We start from the raw sequence: 21735 nt of genomic DNA, 5'->3' as shown, positions 1-21735 counted from the left end.
GTCGCTGCATTATCAGTGACTAATTTATGTGGACAACCAAATCTGGTAAAGATATTTTCAATTAAAAACTTCATGACCACATTGTGATCAGCCTTCCTGGTAGGGACTGTTTCAGTCCACTTGGTAAAATAATCAGTGGCTACTAATATCCATCTGTGCTGGCCACTGGAATGTGGATTGATCTCTCCAATGAAATCCAAACCCCACTGCTGAAAAGGTCCTTTTGCAAGTATTGGTTTTAAAGGCAGAGACTTCAATTGCTGTTTTCCTTCAAATCTTTGGCACCTGTCACAAGATTTAACAAATAAAAATACATTAGAAAATAAGGAGGGCTAGTAATACCCAGCTCTGAGGATCTTGTGGGCTGTAGTCTTCCAATAATGATGCCCTCCACACATGTTGGAATGCAATTGCTGCATGACTTCTATTGATTGTTCTTTGTCCAGACACCTCAAAAGCACTCCAGATGGATCCCTTCAGTAAAGCAGATTTTCATGAATACAATATTTTGCTGCCCTAAGTTTTAAAGTTCTGGCTTGACTTGTGCTTAAGCCTGAAGGGATTCCTAGCTTCAGCAAGAAATTAATTATTGCAGAATACCAATTACAAGAAGCTAGATTTTCGACCATTAACTGCTTTTTCTTTGGTTCAGCTGCTTCCTCTTCTTCATTTGTCTGACCAATTTCTGCAATTGTGCTTAGGAAATCAATATCTAATGATCTGCAATTTTCTTCAGCTAACAATCTGGCAAGACCCTGACCTCTGACCAGCTTGGTGGGCTTCAGTTCTATATTAAATTCAATTAGCTTTGCAATCCATTTAGCCCTTCTTCCATCAGCATCAGGTTGTGTTAAGACATCTTTTATTGCAACAGAGGGTACATATGCAATTATCTTGGAATGCAAGATATAAATTCTGAAAGTTTTCAAGGATTTGATAAGGGCATATGCTTGTTTTTCAATAATGTTATACCTCAGCTCAACATCCCTTAAGTTTTTGTTGAAAAATGCCACCGGATGCTCTAAACCTTCTTCATCTGACTGCAATAGAATTGCTGCAATGGTATCTTCAGAGGCAAATGAAAATATATGAAACTCCTTGCTGTAATCTGGACTTATAAGTGGGAGCTTCCATAATAGCTTCTTTAATAGACTCAAATGATTTTCTTGCTGCATCAGTCCATCTGACCTCTGCGCCTTTCTTTAACATGGAGGTAACATGCTTCACCAATTCTGCAAAATTTGGAATAAACCTCCTCACAAAATTTATTTTGCCCAGAAAGGACTGGATATCTTTCTTCGATCTTGGGACAGACAAAGTCTGTATTGCTTTTACTCTTTCTGGGTCAATTCGGACACCTGCAGTAGAAACAACATGTCCTAACAGCTTGCCTTTTTCTAAAGCAAATTGTGATTTTTTAGGATTGACTGAAATCCCAAACCTTCTGCACTTTAGAAACACTTTTTTCAAATGCTGCAAATGATTTTGATGGCTGCTGGAGTATACTGTTATGTTATCAAGGTAGATAAGGACAAATTCATCATTTTCTCCCACAAATGCTATATCCATAGCTTTCTGAAATGTTGCTCCAGCATTCATCAATCCAAAAGGCATCTTGGCATACATAAAAGTGCCCCAAGGAGTGGTAAATGCAGTTTTCTCTTGGTCATCTGGGTGCACAACAATCTGATTAAAGTCTGAAAATCCATCAAGGAAAGACATTACTTTGGCTCCTAAGACCTTTTGCAGCAAATGCTCCATCTTTGGTAGAGGATAGTTGTCTTTCTTAGAGCATTTGTTTAAGTTTCTGAAATCAACACACAATCTGATTTCTCCACTTTTCTTCCTCACCACTACTAGATTTGCTACCCATTTGGAATATCTAAGAGGAACTATAATCTTGGCAGCCAGCAATTTTTTAATTTCTTTTTCAATTAGAGGAAGAAGCATAGGATTTATTGGTCTCAGCTTCTGGTTAAAAGGTATAGTATCCTTCTCTAAAGGGATTTTATGCTGAATAATCTTTTTGTCATTTGTTTTCAGATCAGTATACTCCCAGGCAAACACATCAGCAAATTGCTTCATTAATTTGCAGTATTCAGAACATTGGTCAGCAGACAGATGAGTGGACAAATTTATATATCTAGGCTGACTTGGACTCCCTATATCATGCTTACAGATTGCAGATTGGTTTTCTTTCTGGGCAGCCTTGTAAGGCACATCATTTTGGTCAAACAGTCTTTCTAGAGGAATTAAACCCTTAGGAATATGATTGCTGGGAAGCTGGACAATGCTATTTTTACCGATTTTGTTTATAAGCTGGGACTGGGGGTTTTCTTCCAAGGCTTCATTTTCTTGGTCAATTTGCATTTCAGAAAATTCATCAATGACCTGCAAAAACCTATTTATCTTATCATCATCTTCAAAAACCTTCCAATGTTGGACATTATCAGGCAAGGATGGCCTGTACTTCATTTGGACTTCATAAACTAGTCTGGGAGGCATGGGAGGAATAAACAGACTAGCGGACACAACAAGGGAATCAACAAGCTGATTTTTGGCTCTAGGAATATATGAAATACATAAATAATCAAAAGAATCCCTGATTCTCCATACCTCGTCTCTGTATGCTTTCAGCCTTGGGTGCTTTGCCTGAAATGTTTTATTTACTTGTTGAATGATCAGATCAGTATCTCTAAACACCTTTATGTTCCTGATTTCTCTGCCTTTTGCTGCATTAAGGCCCAATATCAGAGCTTCATACTCTGCTATATTGTTTGTGACTTGAAAAGCCAGCTTGAAACACAGATGTGTGCTTTTTTGTTCTGGAGATATCAGCACCACCCCTGCTCCTGCAATCTCCCTGGAACATGCTCCATCAAAGAACATCTCCCAAACCTGACTTCCTTGCTCTTCTTCAGCCTGAATTGTTGTTTTCCTGAGCTGCATTGAGGCCTTCTGAGACTCTTCTATTTGGAGAATACATGCTCCAAAATCAGTGTCCACAACATATATGGGATGATTAGTAGGATTCTTCTCATCACTGATGATATATGCCAACTGTGCTTCTCTGTACAATCTCTTGCTTTCTCCTCCAAAAATTGGGACAATGGCATAAGATAGATCATTCTGTAATGTCCCACCTAATCTCTTAATCCATCCTCTAGACGGCAGCATGCCAAACTTAGGAGGGACATTTGCTACCACAATATCCATCATCATACTCTTCATGGGCAACTGAGTTAAGGTAATGGCCAGGTCTTTAATCAATCCTAGACATTTCACTTTCCTTGAATCAAAAGAGAATAAATCATGATAAGGTCTGGTGATGTCAAGGCCTAACTCTTCCATGACAGCTTTAGGCATCAGATTGTGGCTGGCCGCTGTGTCTAACAGGCAATTGTGGAGGATTTTGTCATGAAAGGTCAAGGAGGCATAAAAAGATAGAGAATTATTATCAGCAGGTTCAATCATGGGACTAAGCACAATGGCAGGCTTGTCATCTTGCAAATTGACAGAGTCAGTGGAGGCTTGTGTGGTTTCCAGCTTAAGGGCCTCAAGGATAGGCTTTCTAAACACTCCACTCTTGACCAACTTTATCAGCGGCACAAATATTTTTAATTTTTGGACTTCTGACTCAAAGCTGAAAGAAGAAGATAACTTATCATAACCTTTTACCTCTTGAACTGCTGCTTTTAGGATGACTGGGTCAGCTGCTGGTCTTCTCTGTCTGATATTCTGTGACTTTGTTTGGACAGAGGCTCTTTGGGCAGGATTCTCTTTGACAGTTTTTGCATTTGACCTCGGGTTATATCTTTGTTGCTCCTATGTTTGTAGGACAATTTCTCTATCCCATTCTTGACTGTCTTGTTCCTGCAGCAATGATTCTTCATAAGCAGCCAAAGTCAAAAATGCAGCGCTGCCTTTATCTTCCATGCAGTGAATTTCATCCTCATCTTCAAATTTTTCCTCCTCCATGACTACATTTTGGAAAGGAGCTTTAACTTTCTGTTCTTCTTTTGATTCTTCACCCCTCTGAATAATTTGCAACTGTTCATTTGCTCTTCTAAATGGATTTGAATTTCTTGGAGCAAATGTGTTTTGTTGCCTTGTTTTTCCTGAATTTTGCTCAACCTTTAGCTTAGAAATTTCAGCAGCCAATGACTCTATCATCTTAGTCATTTTGTCTAATTTAGGCTCTGAAGATGAAGCAGAAGAAGTAGAAGCCTGACCTCTCTGCCTCCTTCTGTCAGCTTGACTTTTTAGCTTTTCTGCAACCATGATATTAGACTCTACTTCTAGGGCTGCATCCTGCATGTCTGCCAGAGTAGCACATCTCCTTTCTCTCAACAATAGGCAGAAATCAGAGTCAAAAGCATTGGCATAAGTGAGTTTGGCAGAGGTGGGGGTAGGCTTTACCTCAACTGGTATCTTACTATACATACGATTGAATCTTTTATTAAAATCAGGCAATGATTCCCCATTTTCCCTCTTCAGGTTACCAAACTCAGTATGATAATACAACAAGTCCTTTTTATCTCCCCAGTGCTTAAAAAATGCATCATCTAAGGCTTCAATATCAACAATAGATCTAGGGGCTAGTTCTCTGAACCACTTCCTGGCCTCTACATCAAAGCTCTGGACAAAAACTCTCATCCATACGTCATTTTCACTTATATCTAAGTTATCAACATAACTGTAAAAAGCTTCTAGGTGTTCTTCTGCTGTTACTCTCTCTGTGCCAGTGAACTTATGCATATATTTTTGATATTCTCCCACAGGCATAGGATTCAAAGGGACAGGCAAGACCAAAGGTCCATATCTGGCAGCTACAATTCTTTCTATTTTCGTGGGTGCTTGCTAGCCTGCCATGATAGGGATATGTGGAAGGATACTAGTAGATTGAATGGTAGGAAGTAATGTAATGGATGACAGAGACAAAGGGATGCTTTGGACTGCATGGGAAGGTTTCTTTGGACTGAGATTCAAAGGGGAACTAGATGGACAAGGGGTTGTATTAGTCTCTGAAGGAATTTCCTTATTAACAGTGCTGAGCTCTAGATCTTCAAACTGTATATCTTAAGCTATAACTTTATCTTTTAGAGATGCATGAGTTTTCTTAGGCTTACCTGATCCTGATGCCCCTTTCTGTGATGCTTTCTTCGATTTGATAGTCCTCTCAGGGTCAAGCATTGGTTCAGCTGGTGATTTTTGAGGATTTCTACGAGTATGTCTCACAAACTGAGCCAAAACTTCAATGTGGAGTCGCCAAAGGTTGGTCTTCCTCCAGTGGAGTCGCCAGATAGATGATTACAACCAGAAATGTGCCCAGACCTTGTCTATCATCAAAATCTGGAACTGTGTCGTTCTCCCAGGGAAGCTGAGCTTCATTCTCCTCTCCCCGACAACAACGCCAATTAATGTTATCACCCCAAGAAACTCTCCTAGGTTGTATATCAGAGATGCTCGGGAACATTACAAACTCAACCAAAATGTTGGAAAATGGTGGATGAATGTAAGGAATGATGCATATTCAAGCCAGATAACCACTTCTACTATGCTTAACCCCAGACATGGGTGAACACCCCTAGACTACAAGGCTTTAGACCACCAATTACTCACAGTTTAAGGAATAGGTGAACATGGAGAATACTGACCACACCAGCAGATGCACAAGACCATGTGATGGCTGGCTGCAACCAGTAGAAAGGTCTGTAAATCTATTTCTAATGCACAGACAGGATGACAACTCTTTGGCATTAAAACAACAGAAACCTGCATACACATTCAATGATACACACTAGATTCTAACACAGAGGTGGGATGACAGCCCCTCTAATGCTAAACATCAAGAGCACATGAAAAATGCATAACAGGCACAACTTGGAACAAAGAAGAAGTGGAAAGTGAGCAATTAACAACAAAAGAAGTTTGCATTAGCTGAAAATGAAGACCAGACGCTGCAGGTATCACAGTAGTTACAGTCTCCAGAAGTTGAACTTTACATCAAAATAACGTTCATCAACCTTCATTACATCTTGTTTCTGGGTATATATAGAGTTTGTTTACAAAACTGCTCTGCTATTCTATGCGTGGAGGGGTCATAATGGACCACCAACCACATTTACAATCAGATATGGGCCTGTGCTACGATCTGCTGCTTTATTAAAACAATTTGACACTCTGGTACTTAGGTGTACTCCTTGAGTAGGTGGCGTGTTGTATGAATGAATTTCCATAACTGCTGAAGGCGTTTAACTGCTCGAGGCTGTACTTTCTTTCCTAGGCCGTGCTGTCTCTTGAATGAGGTAGTTGAAGATTAACTGCGTAGAGTGTTGGTGGGTAGTTGATCGCTGTTATCCTTCGTCCCTTGGAAGCATAGTATAGGCCAAACACACGAAAACTGCATGGAAAATGAACGAAGGGCTGGGAATGAATGCTAGCCGTTGGATGGAACAGATGGACGGCTGAGATCTTTTGGCGGGTGGCGTCAGGAAGAAACGGAGGCACGACTGATTGTAAGCCGTCAAATCTGGCAGATGGACAGCGGAGATCGGATTATATGGGCTATCGGAAGGTATATGCGCGGGGAGATCCAACGGTCATCGGGCGATGAAGTTGCGCGATGATTAGCGAGCGGAAGGACGTACGTATGGGCGGTAAGCGGTTTCCCCGCACCGCTCACGGGAGGCACGTGGTATTCGTATGCGGGGGCACGATCCAATACAATTTTGACGCGTCGCTGGTGGGTCTGGCAGGAAACCGCTTTCCTCGCGGGCTATCGAGCGTGCGGCTTTCGGCGGCGGGCATAGCGTATATCGTTGGATCGTGCGGGAGGTACGATTGGACGGTGGAAAAAGATAAAGGGTTAATAGGAGTGATGTGACCGGGAAAGCCGCGGGCCGGGGACTTTTTCGTATGCGCGTGGTTATAACGGTTAAGACCTTAGCGTCGGGGGTTTGGGGAATATGGGTTTGTGGAGAAATTTAGAGGAAAACGGAGTTATCGAGAGGTATAAGAGTGTAAGCGGAGTGATGAGGAAAGGGTGGGTTATGGTGCGCGGTCACGTTATCAGGGTTTTATAACGTTTAAACCCAACACCTAGGAGCTAAGGAGATACGGCCTTTATACTAAATATTGGTGTAAAACAGAGATAGCGGGGTTTTATGGGGTTATAGGGAAAATGAAGGAGAAGAGGGAAAAAACTGCTGCGAGCCCTTTGCAACCAAACCCAGCACTGCCCAACCTGTTTTTTATCCATCAAATGTTGAAGAACATAGCAGAGCTAACAGGTCCGATCTTCATAATGACCGTTGTACCCATGTCATTGTATATTTTATGTAAAATAAAAAGAAGAAAAGAAGAGTTTTTATTTTTACTTATTACTATTTTATTAGTTAAGCATGTTCTTCATGCTTCGAGGATTTGTTGGGTCAAAGAGTCGAAGTCCTATTTGCACTTGCAAAGAAAAAGGAATTTTTTTTTTTAAATGTGATTTGGGTCAAAAACCCCTCTAGATGCCAAGTTGGCCTACCTGTCAAGTCGGCTTTGCCCCAAAGGACATGTCTGTTCAAACCCCTTTGGATCAGTATAAATAGAAGGAAAATGAAGCTCATTTGAATATACACACTTGGATGATTGTGGTCTGAAATATTGTAGAAAAGAAGTGGAGGGCCGAAGTCTGAAGAAAGGAGTTTTTCTTGAGCTGGAATTTGTGGAAGTTCTGCCTTGGTACATCTCTTGTTGTTGGTCTCTTGATGATGGATTTGTTGTGCAGAAAGGAGGTTGACTTGGCATCTAGAGGTTGAAGTTTTCTGTGGTCATGGATCTTGGATATCTCCTTTTTGATCTGATTCTATAAGAAGAGAATTTTCTGGGTTTTCCACTTGGAGGGGTTTTGCCTTGGCTTGGAGCCTATATCTTGTGTTCTTTTGTTTTTGTGATCTTCATGTTCATGTTATGGTAATTGTTTGATGAAAGAATCAGAATAAAGATTAATAAGAAGCCAACTAAATTAACAAGCAATTGCTATGAAAGAGAAATCTAAATTAATGTACAAGCCTCCCGATTTCTCAACATGGGGGGAGGGTTGAGCGGAGTTTTTTTTTGCTCTCTTTCCTCAAATGTAAGGTCATGGTGGTGGCTTGGGCTTACAGCCAGTGATGAGGGAGGCTTGAGTGGAAGGTTTACAGGTAGCGGTGACTTAGCAAAGGAGGCCCAAGCGAAGGGTTTGCATGCAATGGTGATAGAGGCCTTTGTGGAGGTTTTACATGCAGCAGAGAAATGGAGAAATGCACATTGGGAGAGGGCTTGTCTTTGAGGTTCGACGAACCTAGATGAATCTCAATTTATTTAAAGGTTCGTTGAATTCCGAACCTGAAGGTTCAGGTTTGGCGAACCCTGTGACTTAGGTTAATAGCAAGAATGTGATCGCTGCTACATATTTTTTGTATGCTGCCTTGACTTTTCAGATTGTCGTTTATGTGGATCTAACCTTTGGTCTTACTCTGGTTTGATCGAACTTCAGGATATGCAGTGTTTACATGATTGATTTGACCTTACAATGCTTTGTTTAAGAAGATATGCTGTTTTGTTAGGTGTTTCCTTATTTTCATTGGTTAGTTATTTATTAGACTCATTTCAATCTGTTTATTACAGTGTCCTACCCCCCAACTTTTCCCTAATCCATAACTTGTTATTCCAATGGGTTTGTTACAACACACTATCCGATTTACCTTGTCTATGTAAACATGACAGGAAGAGATTGTGTATAAAATTTAGTGTCGTTTGTTTTGTTTGTTTTTCAGAAGCTGATCTTTGCATGTATGACATAAGGCCTGCTTTTGAGTCTAATAAATATCATTTTCTAACAGAGACATTGCCTTACATTATCTCAGATGAGTTTTTGGCTTGAGAAACATTACTAATGTCTTCAAGAGCTAGCTAATGTGTTTTTTTATCAAATGCTTTTCAATTCTATTAATATACATAAATAAGGCACATGCATTCTATACAAAAAAAAGTGGTCGTGAAAAAACCACCATGAGGCCACAATAAATTCATAACAATGCATGGTACCTGACATAGAAGGCAATAAACACAAGCAAGGAGGCAGTTTGGCCAGAGCAATGAGTATATCTAGAAGTTGTTATGACAAAACCTACTGTGGGAAGAGGACTTCATTTTCAGGAGGAGGGCCCTATCTATTGGTTGCTGACTCAAGATCAGTAACAATAGGTTCCCATTCACAGTTCCCTTGCATAGGGTTTTTAGGACACTCAGGTTCAAATATGGCAAAAGGGATGGTCAAAAATTTATTGAACATGGGGAACTACAGGGACCTAGTGAGGGACCAAGTCCTTTGCCTTTCTTGGTGCCGTCTTATTGCTTGCCATGCCTTGTGTTGAGGTCAACAACAACCTGATTCTCTGGGAAGCATAGAACAAGCATGCTTGTGCCTTTCAGGAAGTACTCTGCACATGGTTCATGATGCACTGGTCCAATAACCCTTTAGCTCGCACAATTGTGCCACTTCAAATTCCACCTTTCGTGTCTGTACTTGAATCTGTAGAAATAGATGGGCCAAATTAGGGAACCAGTGTGCCAGGTAAACACTGTTGTGTTGTGCATTTGTGAAAACACATTCATTCTTTGTTTTCCAAAGATCATATAAAATATCAATGCTAATCTAAGATACAGGATATGTGGTAGACACCTTCACCCCCTTTATCCATGTATCTACGTGTTGGACATGTGGATACACAAGATACAAGGTTGCGCTATTCAAACATGCTTTGGATCAGTATTTTGTGTTGGACACGTATCCGATGTTTGTCTGATATGTAGTGTCAGTGTTCCTACATGTCTGACACATCGTTGCTAAAAACAGAGCACTAAAGTGCATTTTTAGGATTAGGCCCAACAAAATGTGCTGTAAAGGCACGATGATCCCAAAAATCATCAACCATTTGAGAAAGGAGGCAATATTGTTTGGAGGTTAACCTATCTCTTTAGAATCTTGGCATTTTGTGTAAGGTAAATCTGCATTTGGTTTTCTGAGTTTTGTTACAGCTGGGTGTTCTTTCACCAAAACCATGACTCACTCATCAAAGGTTTCTGCTCAAGAGAAGTGGGAAAGTGTTTATGTTGGTGGTCCTCTTCCCTTTCCACACCCAAGTTACATCTTGTTATATGTGTTTGATCATTTAATGTAGCCCTATTTTCTAAATGTTTAAAACAGTTAAATATGTATGACTATATAGTATATCTTCATTTCTATAATTTTTAAAATTATTATGTTTTTCTTGGAAAATAAATCCCAGGGAAACCCCCAGGCACTTCACTCCAAGGATGGTATGCAGCATAAAGTGGGCTGTGTAAACTATTGTACACTGACCCATCCACGACATTGAGTGAGGCCCATGCAGGCAGAGGCAGCCAGCCTGGGGACTTGACCCTGAGACCTTCTGCATGTTATTCACAGATCTCAACCACTCAAGTTAACTCACCAGGCTTTTTATAATTATATATCTATATCTATTTATTATTTCTGTATCCTGTATCCTATATACCCTGTTTTGTTGTTGGAGAGGGGGGGAAACAAAAATCTTCTGATACACAGAAATATACATATAAATATTTTATTAAAAAGATGAATTTACAGATGATGATTGATTACAATGGGGTTTCTGGCTTATATACCGCCATGGCACCCTTTGGGAAAGGGCATGATCTTATGATTGTGCCCTTTCGTCTAACTAAACCTAAAATTAAACAATAAACCTAAAATTAACTAGTTTTTTACATAACATTGCCTTCCTCTCGAAAGAATGCTTTGTCCTCAAAGCATACGCAACGACGGATGTTGTTGACAAGGTGCTTCATTCTCCCAAGAAGCGTCTTCTTTGGTAAGTCCTTCCACTTGATTATATATTCCAAGATGATCAAGGTCCCACATTTTAAAAGGTCTTGGAATAATCTTGCAATTTCCGTTTTTTGGTGATGTGGATATCGGTATGGCTTGATGTTGACGGGGTCTGATCTTACCTTGACTTCAATTGTATGCTCAATTTCCCTATTAGGCGGCATCTTCATAGGTAGGTCTTGAATTACTTTTTCATGATTCCGAATTAGATCTTGTATCTTTGGTGACTCTTCACTGGGCATATTTGTAGATAACATTTCTAATTGGTGACATTGTACTACATAAGCAGGTGCTCCTTTTCGACTCAACTTCATCATCTGAGATGATGATACAACTTGATTTTCTGGTGCTTGGAATCCGTGTAGTTTGTACTTCTGACCTCCCCATTTGAATTTTATAAATTGTACTTGATGGTTGGCGGCATAAGTACCTAAAGTTCGTAGCCATTGGATACCTAAGACTACATCTACTCCTAACGGTATCGTGAAGAATGGAGACTCTAGATTAAAGCCTTGAATCTGCAAATTGACCTTATGGCATTTCCCTACCTTTTCAATCTTCTTACCATTAGCTACCATCACTTTCATGTTTGGTAAGGGAAATGAAAAAATATTGAGTCTCCTTGCCATGGTTGCATCTAAAAAATTGTGTGTGCTACCCGAGTCGATGAGAACCACTACGTTGTTCTTCTTTATGTGTCCTTTTAACTTTAAAGTTTGAGGTTGTGATATACCTGTCATAGCTGATAATGACACTTGCGGAATACTTCCGTCATCTAATTCTGGTGAGAATTCTGGGGCGTCTTCTGTGTCTTCTATGTCATAATCTTCACTGTTTGAATCATTGGTTGCTTCACAATTATATAGGTTCTTTGGTTTTTTTCCTTTAGCACATCTATGTTTGGGGTCCCATTTCTCACCACAGCGTTTACATTTACCCTCTTTTATCCTTTGTATTTCCACATTAGATTTTTCATCTTCACGACAATGTGGTGGAACATATCTTGTATTATTTGAGTCCACATACTGGGGTATCCTTTGTCTTGCATAAGTTTTTTCCGCTTTTGACCAAAATATTGGTTCGGATTTCTTTTCGGCTGTTTTTGCTTTTCGTCTTGCTACTTCTATAGATGTAATGTCATGCATCTCAAGTTCTGCTTGTAAATGGGTTTTGAGTCCCGAGATGTATGACTGAATTAGACAAGATTCTGATAACCCAGGTACTCGTGTTACTAAGGTCTCCCATTCTTGAGTGTATTCGTCCACACTTCCTTTTTGTCGTAATTTGATGAGTTTTGAAAAGAACTCTTCTTCCTTTACACCTTGGAATCTTTTAAAGAATGCATCTTTAAATTTCCTCCAGCTAATGACGCGTGTTGTCTTTTTCCACCACATATACCAGTTATATGCTTCTCCCTCCATTTTCATGGATGCATGCCTGAGCTTTTCGTCATCGTCATTGATGTCATATATTTCAAAGTATTCTTCTGCTTTATTTATCCATGCAACATTGTTTTTTTCGTTTCCATTGAATTTAGGCATCTCAACTTTTGCCCTTCGCTGGTATGTTGCTAATGGTTGAGTGAAAAAAGGGTGTTGATTGGTAAAGTTATCCCAGAGTTGCTTGTTTGTAAAGGCTATGTTACTTGCTTCTTGGTGGGGTGTTGCTGATTTTTTTGGGGATTCAACTTTTTCATGAGAGTCTGTTGACTTTGTTGAATCTGACGAGATGTGTTCTTGATTCTCTTCACCTTCTTTTAGTAGTTGTTCGGGTGTACAATTCGACCTTTTACACAGAATTTTCAGCATTGTTAAGACCTCTCTGATGCTTGCTTCTGTTTGGACATGGTAATTTTCCATCTTTATTTCTATTCTATTTGTCATATCGTGAAGATTTTTGATTTTGTCAACTTGCTCCCCAAGCTTGATCTGGAATTCATTTAATCTTTTATTGACTTCATCGTGGTTGCTATTGATCTTATGCTCCGAGTCCAACAATTTTTTTTGGAAATCCGCCATTGTCATTGTCGACATTGAGCGGGTTTGCGGGGGCGTGTATTTACTTGCCAGCTAAAATATTTTTCCTCTCCTTTTTTTTTTTAAATTAACTAAAATAAGTTTTATACATATAACTTTTAATTAATTAAAATAATTTTAATTAATTAAATTAACTTATATGTATGTATGTATATATATATATAATTTTTAATTAATTAAAATAAATTTAATTAATTAAATTATATATATTATATATAATATATAATATAATTATATATATGTTGTATATATTATATATAGATTACTGCTATATATATTTCACGTTATAATTATATATTTTACTTTATACATAAATAACGTTATATATGTTCTTAGTCACCAGGTTCGAGTTCGGCGACCATGAAATTCGAATAAAGTTCGGCAACTAAATTTCTGTCGATAAAATTCGACATATAGAAATTCGAAAAAAAAATGTATACTAAAGATAGATATGCATATGAGAAATGGTATGGCAGCAAGTCCTGTGAGCAACCATTCATAACTGTTCAAAAAATAAAATACATCTGAATCTTAAAATAATTCAATCTTTTAAAGATAGATTGGCATAAAAAATATACAAAAACAGTTTTAAAGAATTTTCATTGTCCATATGACACATGATACATGAATACATCCACTAACACATACAAATAGATATTCTTTTGGCAGTTCAATGAAAAACTCTGCATTATAATTTATAAGATACAAAGACGGTTTAAAGTTTAAACTTTAAAGTAGCTTGGCAGTTTTAGAAAATTGTTCATGCAAAAACTAAACTAGAAATCTAAAACAGGAACACAAGTTTTATTCTTGATGTTCCTGTTGCCCACTTGTTATATCAAAAAGTTCTATGTCATCAAGAGCAGTATGAGATGTGAATCCGCTAGATGCTTCAGCACCAGATTCATCAGTGAATTCCCTGTCAGTGTTTATGTCACTATCAATGTACAAATCAACATCATCCATTGTTGCATTTGGAACAGGATCGATCCACGGAGTAGAAGAATTGGATGACTCTTTAACCACATTCTTCAATGCCAACTGCAAGTTACTATGAACATAAACAAGATCTTCTAATTTTCCAGATGACAATCTATTTCTTTTTTTGGAATGAATGTGGTCAAAGGAACTCCAATTCCTTTCACATGCCGATGCACTTGTTCCCTGGCTTAAGATACGAATTGCAAAATTTTGCAATTCTGGTGCCCCTGAACCATAAAATTCCCACCATAGTGCTGGATCACTTCTGCTCCTATCATACTTTGCTGATTTTGTTCCAAATAATCCTTCTTCTAACCTCTATGCTCTCAATTGACTTCTGATCAAACTTGCAACTCTGGATCTGGATTTAGCTTCTCAATAGAATGGATAAGTCCATTCATGATTTCTTCGTCCCTATGTCTTGGTAACCCAAACAATCTAGGGTCCAAATAGCATGCTGCTGCGTGTAATGGACTATGCATCATCTTCCATCTATGATCAATTAAATCCCATATCTCCTTGTAATCAGCTTCCACATTATCAAAAGCAGTTGCAATGGCCTCTTTGCAATGATCAAGGCTTTCATAAACAAAACCCATACAAGGTTTGTCACCATCAACCATGCGAAGCACATTAACAATTGGGCCACAAATTTTTAAAACCTTGTTTGCATTTTCCCAAAAGCCATTATTGAGCACTATTTGTTCAACATTTTTCCCCTTAGTTTCTTTTGAGAGGGTAGATCTCTCCCACTCAGTGTTGCAAAAAACAGCTCTTAGGCTCGCTTTTTCCTCAACAACTTTTTTCAGAGTAATATAAAAAGTGGCAAACCTTGTATCACAAGGCCTCAACAACTCTTTTGATGCATTCTTCCTGTATATGCTCAAAGTGCGATGATGGTTGATGATGAAGTTTGAAATTGTTTTGGCTCTTCGGATTGTTTCATTGACCCAAGGAAATTTGGCTAAGTCATGCAACATTAAATCCAAGCAATGAGCTGCACAAGGGGTCCAATAAATCTGATTATATTTTTCCATAATCAGCTTCCCTGCACCAACACAATTTGATGCATTATCTGTAACAACATGGACAACATTTTCCACCCCAACCTTTTGAATCGCTTCATCCAAAATTCCAAAAATAAATTCTGATGTCTTCACTCGATCCATTGCATTCACTGCCTTCAAGAAATGTACCCCTTGAGGACAATAAACAAGCACATTGATCAATGGGCGATGACACAAATCTGACCAACCATCACTCAAAATTGTGCATCCTGTAAGCTTCTAGGACTCTTTAATATCAGCCAACTTTCTTGTCACTCTGTCTTTCGCTCTCTTTAGCAAAGTTGTCCTTAAAGCTTCAGATCCAGGAGGAACATAGCCCTTCCCAAAATCAATGGCGTTTTTAATTACATTTTTAAAATATGTACTCCTCGCCACATTAAAGGGAATTGCACATGCATAAAAATACTCAGCAACAGCATCATCAACTTCCTGTTTCTTAACAGGTTTCTAGAATTGATTTAATGTTTTCAGCCCACCTGTTTTTGCTTGAGGAGCTGTAGAACTTGATCCACCAATTTTTGAAACTGAATCAATGGTGTTGGAGGAAGACATGGCAATCTCTCTCTCAATTCGCTGCCTCTTATTCACTCTTTTCTGCTTTTGCATCTGTGAATTGGAATGGTCTTTCTCCACTGTGGCTTTTTGTTCATCGGTGATCTTAGTGCAGGCTTCAACACCACCTCCACTTCCATTGCTAATACCGAGAAGGTGATCCACTGCTCTAGTCAAAGTGCCAGTGAAATTATGTTCACACAGCTGACATGAAAGATTAAAACCATCTTTTTGGACAAAATTCCAAGCTACAGCAGTTGATTTTGGGGGTGCCATTGGAATTTAGATGTCTGAAATGTCTGGCACTGCAATGTCTGAAATGTCTGCAATTTTTTTTGAAATTACATTTTCGTTAGTTAGAATTTAGAAAAAGGAAAAGTGATTAAAAACACTTTGCAGTTTGCACACATATTTATGCTTTTGTATCAGTATGTTTCAAGATTTAGGCTCACAGGCCTGTAGGCTGTAGGCTGTAGCTATTACACGAATATATAGATCTATGTAAATATAATGCAGTGAATTGTTTTCTGGGCAAATTCCAAGTCCAGCATTTGTTACAGGCTGGCGTACACACAGAACCTTGATTCCTGAACAGGTGTTATATTGGCTGCTGTTTTGATGGCACAGTTATACTGCTAAATGTTCTTATCAACACTTTTTAATTTACAGTTTTACTGGCAGTCTGGCAATTGGAATTTGGATGCATCATGCAGTAAGTTAGTAACAATTTGCCACCAACTTCTGTTTGCAATGCCTCTTCTATTTTATTTTATTCAAGGAACAAGACTTCAAGGGTAATAGTTAGGAGATAGACCCCTTACTAAGTTACTTCCATATCATCTACAGTTTCTTAGTTGTCTTTACTTGGTGCCTGTAAAAGCCATAGCAATATAGAGCTAGGAGAACGTGTGGCAGAACTCCTTTTCGAGTTGGAACCAAAAAATGCAGCAACCTATGTTCTGCTATCAAATATGTATGCAATTGCTGGCAGATGGAATGACATTGAAAGAGTGCGAAAAAAGATGAAAGACAAAAGTGTAAAGAAGAATCCAGGTTGCAGCTGGATTGAAGTCAATAAACAGGTGCATTTTTTCATTGTAGGAGACAATTGATGCTAACAAACACAGGAAAATTATGCAAAGTTGATAAACTCATTACAGAAATGGAATCAGGATATCTGCCCAGCAATAGATTTATTTTGAGGGACATGGAGTCTGGAGAAACAGAAGGAAAAACTTCTGTCACCAAAACATGAAACATGGATTTGTATTTGTCATTAATGGGACGCCTGTTAATTTATTTCAGCTTGTGGTGATTGCCATTACGCCAAAAAAAATCTCGTCTTCAACATCGTTGATCGAGAGATTATTGCATGGATGCCAATTATTCATATAATTTTAGGATAAATGGTGCCGTTGCGGAGGTTATTGGTGCACAATAATGTGGGCTTGGATTATACTAATACAGTACCCTGCATATTGATAGTTCGCCATAAAGTTTGAAGTTTGAACTCCTACCTGAAGGCTGAACCGTGAACGATGAGCCCTTGTGAACTTCACACTGCACAATGATACTGATACGCGTCGGCAGGCTGGCAGCTGAGAGTCGAGACGCTGTAGAGTCACGAGTGTAGAGTCGTTTGCAACTTTGCTGTGACTGGAGTCTGGTAGTGGTGAGTATGGAGTCTGGACCGCCAACGAAATGAAACCCTTCGCACAAGTTACAACCAAACAATGCAACAATGAAACCGGCGAGCAATAAAACCCGCGGGCCGCAACCTAAAGCCTAAAACGCGCGGAAAAAAAAAGAATTTAATCGAACGTCAGGCGAATTTCATTGAATGTTAGGCGATTTTGTTCGAGAAAAAATCGAATCCGGCTTGAAATTCGAGTTCGCCATAAAATTCGGCGAACTCGAACGAATATGTTCGTTTCTCATTGAAATTCTTCGAATTTCAAATTTAATGGTTGAAATTCGCCGAATCTGGTGACTAAGTATATGTTTGAATATATATATTGGATGATATATATCTAATGTTATAATTATATATGTAACGTTATAAACGTATTATTTATTTTTAACGCGGACAGTCACCAACTACGGACAGTCACGTCGATTCTTTTAACTGTTCAGAAAAACTTATAGAATTTTTTTTGACTGGTCGCTATATGTGATAATCGAGCCAGGCGAGCGAGGGACGAGTCACGTCGTTAAGGTGGAGAGGTGTGCCTGTTGTGGAAACTCGGCGTTCACCAGGGACACGATGGCTGCAGAAAAAAACGACTGGCGGAAGGGCTGAAGCGTGTGATGGGTAAGATTGGACAGCAGATTGCAGAGGATGGGGGTTTTAACGTATGTGCAGGAGCAGTGTGGGGGCGTGAGTGAATGCGGGGGCCAAGGAAATTGATGTACAGTGACTCGCGAAGACGAGTGAGCCTAGTATGATAGGCACAGTGAGCTGTGCAGCTATCTGCCGAGAAAAGAACCGCTCTGATACCAATGAAACAAAAATCTTCTGATACGCAGAAATATACATATAAATATTTTATTAAAAATATGAATTTACAGATGATGATTGATTACAATGGGGTTTCTGGCTTATATACCGCCATGGCACCCTTTGGGAAAGGGCATGATCTTATGATCGTGCCCTTTCGTCTAACTAAACCTAAAATTAAACAATAAACCTAAAATTAACTAGTTTTTTACATAACAGGGGGGGGGGGGGGTTCTATGTACCTGTATTGGATACTCAAACCCCTGTCCCTGCAGGCTGTGTGACTTAGATTCTAATCCGTTGCCATGCTGTATGAAATTCCACAGCCCATGGGAAAGAATCTCCTAAGAGTGCAGACATCTAGGGGATGCTTAATCTGAGCAATTGGTGATAGAGTTGATAGCCCACTTGTTGACAGAGCCTGGGTATATCTGCAGTACCTGAAAAGATGGTTCATGGTTTCATATTTGCCATATAGAGGACGCTTGGGCTGGGGGGAGCCCTATTTATTTCAGTTGCTTGCTAATAGCAGGCCTCCATGAATCAGAGACCAGGCAAAGCAAGTGTTTTTAATTGGTAAACCCATGTTTTCTCTTTTATCTTTACCCTCTAGATTTTGTTAAGTTTGGCATCCAACCTTAGCCTAAATGATAACCACTTCATTTCTTGAATACTTTGTTTCCATATCCAGCCCTTCCTCCAACCTTGTGGCCATGACAGACCAAGCTTCAGAAAAAGGATTTTCTGGAATTAGATTCTGGACCTTTTTTTAATATAATTCTGTCAGCCATGATAGGTTTCAATTTTCTTTTTAAGTCTTCCCAGCAAATGTTCTATCTTCGCTGTGATCTCTTACATGTCACCTTTTATGTCGTAAACTCTCTAGAAAGACTACCAATGCATTTCTGATCACATTTTGAGAGAAGCTGAGGCAAAAGCATTTTTGTAAATGGGTTATTTGTAGGAATTAGAGCTCTAATTTGTTTTGAATATAACAGTTCCCAACATATATATTTGTCTGCATTGTTTCTGATGAACTGTGTTGCAAGTTTAATTTATTTCTATTGTGCAGATCTAAATGTTTTTCTCTTTTGCAGGTCATTATCTAGAAGTGATCTGAGAAAAGTTGCTCTTTTTCGATGTCCAAGTCATGAAAAGAGAGTTATCATTGCGGTAAAGAGATTACGCACTTTTATCAGTAGCAGGGAGGACATTGTAAGTTTTTGTAGTCTAATTTTCCTTGAATTGCTGCCTCCACTTGTTTTGTATTTGTAAGTTTGTAACATTGTTGTTTGAATTACTCTTTGCTGGTACTTTATAACGTTAAATTTTTATTTTCTTGAAGTATTTCCATTTATTTATGCATGGTTTACACTAGTTTTTAATCACATCAAAATTTGAATCATTGATTGTGATTCTCTGTTTGAATATGGTTAGGATGGCCCCCCCAGTGACCTGGAGAACACCTGCAATGGTCTGTCTGTAAAGCTTAGATTGGATGATGTTGTAAGATTGCTCTGCACATATGGTTTAATTGCTGAAAAAAGTGAGCAACTTATTCCAGATGATGTAAAACAATCTATTGTTAATTTGCTGGTAGAAATTATTGATTTCAGTAGCTGCTCAGGGAATGTTGAGCAGGGTCTTTTATAATGCAAGAGTAAACAGTGCAGGATTAAAATGTTTATGTAAAGGTGTATTTGTTACTGAAATATTAAGCTGTGTTTGGAAAAGCAGTCCGAGTCAACTCTGACCTGGACAACACGGCTGAGTTGACCAGTGACTGTATTGACTTGAACTATTGCTTGGCTCGGAGGGCCAGTTTGGTAGCTAACCTGCGAAGTCAAAGCATGACTAAGACAATTTGGTACCAAACCAGCCCTACTTGGCCGAGTTTGTCCCAACTCAACTGCGTAGGTACTGGACCCCATCAACATGCAAAATTCAGTTTTATTTAAAAGGTTTTGATAAAAAAACGCTGTTCTTAAAGTAAAAGTTGACATTATACTTCAATTTTTACTTAAATTTTTAACATTACAATTAATTGTTTTAGGATGTTTAAGAGCGGTTCCAACCTCAACAGACTTCATACGGAAAATGTAGAATTTTATATCCCATTCAAAGTCATAAACAGTTTTCAAGATTTCAAAAATGGTACGATTGCAACATTTTCGTTGCTTTCTATCACATATAAAGGTATGGGATTGACATTTAATCAAGATCACCAAGCCCTTTATGTACCTCAATGTTGGTGCTATTGATTGTTGGAATCCTTTGTCATGGCCTTGGCAAAAATGTACTTCACTCAGACCAAAATCATTGATTAGGCATGTTAAGATTTTTTAACCATATTATAAGTAGATTAGATAGTTTCATCGAAATTGGGTGGTGTTGATTGATGTCCCTATAGGATCGGGGTAGAGGCAAAGGTTAGACAAGAGACAAAGGCTGATTCTAATGAATGAGGATCCCAACATAAGCGATGGTGGAATGTTGCTTGTCATATACGTTTGCCATTGCTCATTTATTCATAATGCTTTCTTTCAAAGCTTCAGTAATTATTTGGAATCATGGGTTGGAATCTTTAAAATATAAAATTTCCATTAAAATTTAAATATTCTATGTAATTTTTAGTAAACCGAGTTATTGAAATCAGATCAGTCTAAAGTCAATCTGAGTCCAAGTCCGAGTTCATGTTGACCCTCGACTGATTCCAACTTTGAGTCTGAGTGTAAAAACACTGTTATTAAGGTTATTGAGGAGCACTGAGTTGAATTATTATTATTATTATTCTGAAAACACTCTATATATTACTTCATTGAACAAATAAGCACAATAGAGTTCTAGATAGTTACAAGAAATAGACAAGGGAACTAGGAAGGTTTCATACCATGAACGTTAGAAAGGCCAGCATATAGTCCTTGGGCGCCATGGAGAAGGACTTGACATCATTGCAGAAAGCTTGCTGGTAAACTCACAGGACTAGAGCCAAGCCCTACTTGAAACTCTGCAAAACTCCAAGAAAGGGAATAAAGAACCTCATAGAAAGTAACTTTATGATGGTGTTACCATAGAAAACCAATTGCAACCAAATACACTGAAAGTGAAAGTAATTTGCAGCTATTTATAGCCATCCAAGTGTCCCCCAAGAGGGGCCATTACCAGGGAAGCAATGCTACAAACAGAGGCTGAAATTAGCCTGAAACCACGACCAAAAAACTTGGGCAAACTGACATTTTCAACAAACAGGTTGCATTGTCTCCTTACCACACATTACACAGGTTGAACTAGTAATGCCAACTTGTGCAACTTACTCTTGACAATGATGTCGTGATGAAGCAATAACCAACCTCAGTTTTTTTGTTTAAAGGAGGCATGATCCTTCCAAATGGATTGACACCACTACAGTCATCTCTCCACCCGATATCCAAGCCCCCACCTTTTATTTAAGCGGAGCCCTGTTTTAGAGGAGTGTGGCACCAACTCATAAACGACTGTCTTGTAGATAGAAATAGGCTTCCTATGCTTTCTGCAATCCCTCCAGATAGTATTTTCCCCACTATCTCTGGAGTTTATATAAATAGTATTCCGGAATCATATGACAAAGTCTCATTGAGAACAACCTCATCCACACCAGAAAGTTTTTGAGCATGGCTAAAAGTCTTCCATATATTCCAT

General features: G+C 38.7%; 1 protein-coding gene across 1 annotated transcript in view; it reads left to right on the top strand.

The window, feature by feature from the left end:
* The window catches only part of LOC149139118 (uncharacterized), a 54644-nt gene extending 34683 nt beyond the window's left edge, over positions 1 to 19961 (top strand). Inside the window, exons 2-3 of the mRNA XM_089448254.1 lie at positions 19155 to 19272; positions 19495 to 19961. Of these exons, the coding sequence (XP_089304380.1) occupies positions 19155 to 19272; positions 19495 to 19710 (334 nt within the window). The 3' untranslated portion in view covers positions 19711 to 19961. The remainder of the gene's footprint in view (positions 1 to 19154; positions 19273 to 19494) is intronic.
* The last annotated feature ends 1774 nt before the right edge of the window (positions 19962 to 21735 follow it).

This window comes from Pinus tabuliformis, chromosome X (genome assembly GCF_031772625.1).
Source record: "Pinus tabuliformis cultivar Carrire ecotype Pingquan chromosome X, CPIR1, whole genome shotgun sequence".
Classification (NCBI taxonomy): domain Eukaryota; kingdom Viridiplantae; phylum Streptophyta; class Pinopsida; order Pinales; family Pinaceae; genus Pinus; species Pinus tabuliformis.
The sequence above is the reverse complement of the archived record's forward strand: the minus strand, read 5'-3'. Positions and strand labels throughout refer to the sequence as shown.